Source organism: Leiobunum rupestre, chromosome 5 (genome assembly GCF_980474605.1).
Source record: "Leiobunum rupestre chromosome 5, qqLeiRupe1.1.hap1, whole genome shotgun sequence".
In the NCBI taxonomy this organism is placed as follows: domain Eukaryota; kingdom Metazoa; phylum Arthropoda; class Arachnida; order Opiliones; family Sclerosomatidae; genus Leiobunum; species Leiobunum rupestre.
In genome coordinates, this window is record NC_143388.1 from 65,593,482 (window position 1) to 65,601,685 (window position 8,204).

An 8,204-nucleotide genomic window follows, 5' to 3' on the forward strand; every position below is an offset into this window, starting at 1 on the left:
TTTAGACACTAGGAGGCTCAACAGTTTGGCGATAATTTTTGGTGATTGTCATTTTTATTATGTTAATTGTGGTAGTAATAAATGCATGGACTAATAGGTGCAATTGTCATACTTATAGTTCTCATGTTACTTTTAGTCGTATACTAAATTCATGCTGATAGCCTTAATATTTTGTTATGAAGTATAAATATGGGAATATTTCACGTTAAATCTCTTTTGACGTGTATATGACATTGCGTAAGCTTTTTGAAACACTGCGTTTTATAAGAACGCGTTTAAGAAAATATTTCTCGTTCCTAGGTTGTCAAATTGATATCCGAAAAATAGCGAGATTTAGTAAAACCGAAACGGGAACTTTAGAAGACTTAAGTAACATTGCCAAGTTAACTTGACGAAACGTTTGCAAAGCGTACGCGTTTCCTTTTGAAAGGTCGAACGTGAGACCTCCCTAATACCTGCAAGCGTAAAAATATTCAAGGTTAGCACGATATATGAAAGTGTATGTTTTGTATTTAGGTCTGGCTCCAATGGACAGGAAATTAAAGTCGTCGCCACCTTTAAATCAACAGACTTCGTCACTCTTCGCGGCAAGACCATCGCTGGTCGTCCTGTTGCTGCGCCGATGACAGTCAGTTCTCGTTAAGGTTTTCTACGAACTGGGGCGGTCCAAGAATCGGCATCTCTAGAAGTATCTCTTCGCCGAAATACAGCCGAAGAAGCGCGGATCACGATGGAAAAGAAGAAAGTAAAATACATTCTTTTCGTGCTAATTATCATCGGAAGAGATTTGCCTTTCTGTTCGTTTAACGAGGCTCAGTACAATGGAACGCGAGATAATGAAACGGATGATTCAAAACCGTTTCGTTTGGTAAAGATTGGACAACTCAACGATGAAGCAGTCAGGAATGGAGAAATTTTGGCGCCACGATTCCATTTTAGACCCACACCGAAAGCCTATCAACGAACGTACGATAAGTCCGTGACCAAGGCACGACCATATCCAAAAGTGTCTTTCCCGCCGTTTCACTCCATCACTTCGATTTCTCCGTACGATGTCCGAGTTAACGTCAAAGATCCTTCACTTTTGGAATGCGCCGGAACGCATAAGTACTGCGTCAACAGAAATCAGACTAACGTGAAGGGATACATATTTTGTTCTTGCGAATCCGACTGCTTTCTGTACGGAGATTGTTGCTGGGACGCCCCTAAGCCTCGAGACAACTTATCGAACGTGTTATTACCCGAATGGCGTCGTCAGTGCGTCGAAATACCAACGGCTGCTTTCAAACGAGAATCCTTCATCATGACGGCGGACTGTCCCGAAGATTACGAGGACAACGATTACAGGAAATTCTGCCGACAGCAACATACGGAGAAGGACAAGACATTCAAGAACCGGCAACTGTTAATATGGGTCTCGAGAAATCTACCGGTTACGTCGGTATCGAGTAACGTGACCTACGCCAATGTATTCTGCGCAATTTGTAATCGCGAATTGAAAGTAACTCCGTGGAGATTGGCACGAGTGAATTGCACCTACCCAAACGATACTTATTTTTATTCGGACACGTGGAACGAAATTCAACAATCAACCAATCACCCGACCTTGATGAGCATGATAAGGTACTGTTCCATCGTTTACCAAAAACCGGAATCTTTGAGGGCCAAACAAATTATTCGCGACTGCGACAACGAACTGGAAAAAACGTGCAACGGCGGCTCCGAAAATAAGAGACAACAGCATCGAGCGACGCGATGCAAGTATTATTACGCTCCGGTGAAAACCGGATCCGCGAGTACCAAAATTAAATTTAAAAATAAATTTTGCGCTTTCTGCGCCGGTGTCTCCGAGAGGGAACTGAACTGCGACGCCGGGGGCATTTCGAGCCAGAACAAATACGCCACACAGGGCAAGGATGGGCTGACGCCTGCCATGTCCTTGTTCTTCGACTTTTCCTTGTCTTTCAGTGACGATAATCACGAACTGGGAACCGGTATTAGTTGTCTGAGAAAAGATAGAGCCAATCGCGTTCCGGAGTTGTCCGTTCTGTTGGGGAAACACAAGATAACCACCAACTGGAGAAATCGCTGTTTATTGGGATCAAGTCTGTACGAGAAAGAATGCTACTCGGGAACGATTGAACCAGCGCCTCAAATGTCCAGAGACCGTTGCCTCAGAATCGATCGTATTCTCACTATCATTTGTCTCGGCGCCTCGCTGATAGCGCTACTCGGGAAGTTCATTTGCTACATGGCCATGAAACGCTCAGTCAGTTTAGCCAGTAGATGCGTTTTACTGCTAGCCCTGTCGGTCTTCGCCTATCAAGTTCTGTTTCTATTCGGCGCTAATAGCACCGAAAATCCCCGAATATGCGTGGCGGTTGGTATCTCGATACACTATTTCTTCTTAGCGTCTTTTTTCTGGATGAATGTTCTGGCTTACGACATCCATCGTACGTTCTCGTCTCCCTACGAAGTACAGAAGCCCAACGCCAAAAGAAGACTAATAGGTTACAATTTCTACGCCTGGATGACACCGGCTATCGTGGTACTCACGGCCGTCAGTATGGATTACGCTTCCGATTGGGACTGGCTGAAGCCGAATTACGGACAAGGACTGTACGGAGTGTGCTGGATTTCCAACAACAGAGCGCTGATCTTTTTCTTCGCCGCCCCGCTGACGTTTCTGTTGCTGATAAACTGGGCTTTCTTCATCATGGCTTCCTTCAAGATAGCGTCTACGGCCAAAAGTACTTCGAAAGTCCGAGAAAACAACAAAGGAAAGAAGAAAGATCGACTACGCTTAATTCTTTTCATCAAACTGGCTCTTCTGATGGGACTAACTTGGATTCTGGGCATTATATCGTCTTACGGAAGCAGCGACTATTTGAGGTACTTGTACATAACTGTGAACGGCCTTCAGGGTGTCTTCATCTTCTTCGCCTTCGCTCGTGTCCCCTGGAAGAATGGATTCGATCGAATTCATCGCTTCGTTGGAAGCATCAGCCTTGAGAGGTCTTCCTTCAGCCGAAGTCACCGTTCTTCGGATGATTCCAGGACAACATTCACGCACTCCGCCAAAGTGTAGATATATCCGATTCCGTTCCGATTCGACGTGAAAGGTACGATTCGGGTCTTTTCTTAAAGGGAGTATGAACTAAATCGAAAAATCTGCTGCTATCACACGCTTCGACTTGTTTTCAACGTATCTAGCGTCGATCATAGTTGCACACTGAGGCCGAGGGGCAGGTCACTTCCATTTTGGGTGCGTCTTAAACATAGTAAAATGATTAATTCCGGGTAATCAAGATTAGAAAATCTAATCACGATTTAATCAATCTAATCACGTTCTAATCTTTTTAATCAGGATTTAATTATTTAAGCATATTTAATAATTTTAATCATATTTAATCATTTTAATCACTATTTAATCATTTTAATCACGATTTAATCATTTTAATCGGTCGAATCGAGATTTTAAAATTAAAATCAAAACTAAAGTACGATAATTTCATATTAATTATTAATATTGATGGTTCTATCGCAATTGTGTTTGATTGAAATGATTGAAAAAATAACTTATCACATTTCATTTAAAACATCCGAAAACATCACAGCTTTGTAACACGAGTTATCCTAGCTTAGTAATTAAGGTAACCATGGGCCAAATAATGATAAATTTATCATTATTTGGCCCATGAGTTAACATTGTAATAGGAACTACTTTTTTCATATAAAATTATTCTAATCCGCTTGTTCTATCACGCACAATTATAATCATTCCCATCACCAATATAATCATTCTGATTCTCGTTCAAATTTCTAATCGCGATTTAATCCTACTAATCATGATTTAATCGTTTCAATCAGGATTTGATCATTTTAATCTGATTTAATCATTTAAACATGATTAAATCAGATTTAAACATTCTAATAATGATTAAACGTGATTTAATCAACAAAATCGTGATTAAATTTAATTTAATCAAAATAATCACGATTAAATCGGATTTAATCTTTCAAGGAAGTGACCTGCCCCTCAACTGGGGCTCGGCCTCTGGCTCACCTTAAGCATTTTCCATATGCTTGCTCTCAAATCGAGCTTGGGCTCACAGACGTTCAAGTATGGCGTTAATCACCCATAGTTTAAGCCGGGCGGCAGAAATTCGTTGATCCACTGTGAAAATTAAAGTTCATACTCCCTTTAAAGGGAAACAAAAATGGCGTTGGGAAAACTAAATTTCAGAATCTGGTCAGACTGAACGGAGCTCTAAAGCATGCCAGCTTAGAACCCACTTCCATAGTGACACTGTGCGGTCTGAGCAGTTTCTTCCACGGAGTTTTACCCACGATACTTTCGTTGCCCTTTCAAATTCTTTAAACAAAACCGTTTATTTTTATTTCCTTTTCTTTTAAGCGAAACATATAAACTTTTGGTAAATTGGAACAATAACCCCGCCACTCCCTTTGTTCCCCTTTTCCGACCCCCCAATCAAGTACTTTTTAGGGAGATTCCAAGGGTGCAAAAATTATTCCCCGCAAAGCATTATTTAAAAAGTCAATTAAAAATTGCCCAAAGACTATACATTGGCTACTGACGGCGCCGCGCACTCACTTCGCTCCAGTCACGGATCGAAGAGGGGAGGAAGGGGTGCCTGCGGACGGAGACTATTAAGTAAAACCTCCTACACAGCTACTTTTCGGCAATAATGATTAAACTGAGACACAGATTTTTCTGAAACACCGTGTGTTGCGGCAATTTCAAGCTGCAGACCGAAGTTGCGTACGTAAAAGTACACCATTAAAAGAATTTCCCGCAAATCGAGGTGGTGGTTTGAAAAAATGAATTTTTCCGAAATGAAACTTCGGTTTGACAGCTGACGGCACTTTTCGTCTTTTATCGCAACGCCAAACGTACTTGTCGGTGGCAGTAGCGTAGCCAGGATTTGTTTTCGGGGAGGGCACACAATGAAAAAAAGTAAAACAAAAAATAAAAAAATTGTACATACCAACCATACGTTTCGGGGGGGCACGTGCCCCCTGTGCCCCTCCTGGCTACGCCACTGGTCGGTGGTTCTCGTCCGTTTGCTAAGAACCATTATGTCGTCGCAATTGGGACACGTTACATCTTTCGCAATGAGGTTGAGGCTTTGCAGTCACTCGATTAATTTTAACGGGCCCTTGGTAAGATCGTGGTTTTCATACTGATTAAAGACTTTATTTTTATACGTATATTGCGTGAAATAACGCTTATAATGACACTCCTCGTCGCTAGAATTAACAGAATGGGAATATTCCGAACTAGCGGAACTACGCGAAGACCCGGTATCGGAAATGGTTAGCGGAAAATGAATACGGTTGGAGAAATGTTTCTTTCTTATCTAAACTTTTTCGAAATAGAATCATTTAAACTTTTTCTTAATAGAAACATTTAAACTTTTTTTTTAATAGAAACATTTAAACTTTTTCTTAATAGAAACATTTAAACTTTTTCTTAATAGAAACATTTAAACTTTTTCTTAATAGAAACATTTAAACTTTCTTAATAGAAACATTTAAGATTTTTTTAATAGAAACATTTAAACTTTTTCGTAATAGAAACATTTAAACTTTTTCGAAATAGAAACATTTAAACTCTTTCTGAATAGAAACATGTACACTTTTTCTTAATAGAAACTTTTTAGAAATAGAAACATTTAAACTTTTTCTTAATAGAAACATTTAAACTTTTTCTTAATAGAAACTTTTTTAAACTTTTTAGAAATAGAAACATTTAAACTTTTTCTTAATAGAAACATTTAAACTTTTTCTTAATAGAAACATTTAAACTTTTTCTTAATAGAAACTTTTTTAAACTTTTTAGAAATAGAAACATTTAAACTTTTTTGTAATAGAAACATTTAAACTTTTTCGTAATAGAAACATTTAAACTTTTTCGTAATAGAAACATTTAAACTTTTTCGTAATAGAAACATTTAAACTTTTTCGTAATAGAAACATTTAAACTTTTTCGTAATAGAAACATTTAAACTTTTTCGTAATAGAAACATTTAAACTTTTTCGTAATAGAAACATTTAAACTTTTTTGTAATAGAAACATTAAACTTTTTCTTAATAGAAACATTAAACCTTTTTCTTGATAGAAATATTTAAATATTTTCTGAGTAGAAACATTTAAACTTTTTCTTAATAGAAACATTTAAACTTTTACTTAATAGAAACATTTAAACATTTTCTTAAAAGAAACATTTAAACATTTTCTTAATAGAAACATTTAAACTTTTCTTAATAGAAACATTTACACTTTTTCTTAATAGGAACATTTAAACTTTTTCGTAATAGAAACATTTAAACTTTTTCTTAATAGAAACATTTACACTTTTTGTTTATAGAAACATTTACACTTTTTCTTAATAGAAACATTTAAACTTTTTCTTAATAGAAACATTTACACTTTTTCTTAATAGGAACATTTAAACTTTTTCGTAATAGAAACATTTAAACTTTTTCTTAATAGAAACATTTACACTTTTTGTTTATAGAAACATTTACACTTTTTCTTAATAGAAACATTTAAACTTTTTCTTAATAGAAACATTTACACTTTTTCTTTATAGAAATATTTGCACTTTTTCTTAATAGAAACATTTACACTTTTTCTTTATAGAAACATTTACACTTTTTCTTTATAGAAACATTTAAACTTTTTCGTAATAGAAACATTTAAACTTTTTCTTAATAGAAACATTTACACTTTTTCTTTATAGAAACATTTATACTTTTTCTTTATAGAAACATTTACACTTTTTCTTTATAGAAACATTTACACTTTTTCTTTATAGAAACATTTAGTTTTTTTCCTTATTCTAACGAAGTGGTTCCCAAATTTTCCCATTTTAAAGTTTGCATTGAAGGTCAAGATTTCTTTAAATAATTTCAGACATATGACCTTCGTGCGTCGTTTAAATTTTAGTCAAAAGGTAGCCACCTACTGACCGAAGTTTAAACCGAATGTGTGAAAGCTGTGTGAATAAGTGGCAATAGACCTCGCAATAGACGCTTCAATAAATCATCATCATCGAAAATTATAGTTTTAGACCATTCTTTTTGGTCGACTCCGACTACGGAGTGACGTAGACAAGAGCGATTTTCGAATCGCACATCATAATTATTTTTCCACTCTTTAATTTTGTATATAATCTCTTAACGTTCATAGAGTTTATTCTGGATAAACTTTGCGTACATTTTTTTTGTTATGATGTTTCGTAAAAACATGAATTCGAAATTTATTTCAATGTCTGTCCCTTCTTAGCCGTAACACTTACAAGAATAAACACTGTTTTTTCAGTTCGTAGAACTGGTTTATGTATAATCTTTTTTTAGTTCCACATGATATATATACCGGATGTTCTGAATTGCTCTGACTGGGCATTTTTTTCACAAACTGCAAGAGATAGAGTTGTGAAATTTTTAGGGTATTATTTCTAGTGTGGGATCGCTGTAAATCCTAAATTTCAGAAAAATCAGAAATAATTTAGGGTTTGTCGGTAGGTGCTAGAAAAAATGTTTCAAAGAGAAAATTGTAGAGTGCTGTCGAAAATGTTCAAAGAAATCGGTTTCATTGGAAAAGAACACTTTTTCACGAAGATATGAGCTGATGAATAAAACAAGCTGTCAATAGGGGCCAATAGCCGTCGCATTTTTGTACGTAAATCATGAATGTATTCATTTCAACCATGTATATCGAACTATATCTATACCCTTTCTACCATCTGGGGCTAAAATGGGCGGTGCCTTTCTGCGCCTTACGTAATCACTTGAGCCAATCAAGAGACAGGCGTTTGCGTTGACTCGATCCACAAAAAGTTTCCGGGATGGCGCCGCTTGCGCGATTTAACCAGTGAAGAAAATGACTCGTGATGTTTCAATCAAAATGATGTGTATTCAAATTTTACCAAATAAATTTCGCGCTAAGCCTTGGCACTGAAAGCTAGTCAAGTTTCAAAACGTTGCGCTTCAATACAATTTTTGAGCGGCGGCGCGTGACCAACGTCATAACAACTAAGCCCCTCCCATCCTAGCGACTGAGGCTAGACAACCTAATGCAGTTCGATATTCATGGTTAAAATGAATAGCGTCTGATCATATCAGGAGTGACAAGTTCGAAGGCTGCAATGATTCGGTGACGAAAATCTTCGATGTTC

The 8,204-nt window shown here is 36.8% G+C and overlaps 1 protein-coding gene across 1 annotated transcript; it reads left to right on the plus strand.

The window, feature by feature from the left end:
- Positions 1–730: 730 nt before the first annotated feature.
- On the plus strand, positions 731–3,110 carry LOC149945623 (uncharacterized). Its single transcript, XM_090176636.1, has one exon. The coding sequence runs from the start codon at positions 731–733 to the stop codon at positions 3,086–3,088; it is 2,358 nt and encodes a 785-aa protein (XP_090032762.1). The 3' UTR covers positions 3,089–3,110.
- The last annotated feature ends 5,094 nt before the right edge of the window (positions 3,111–8,204 follow it).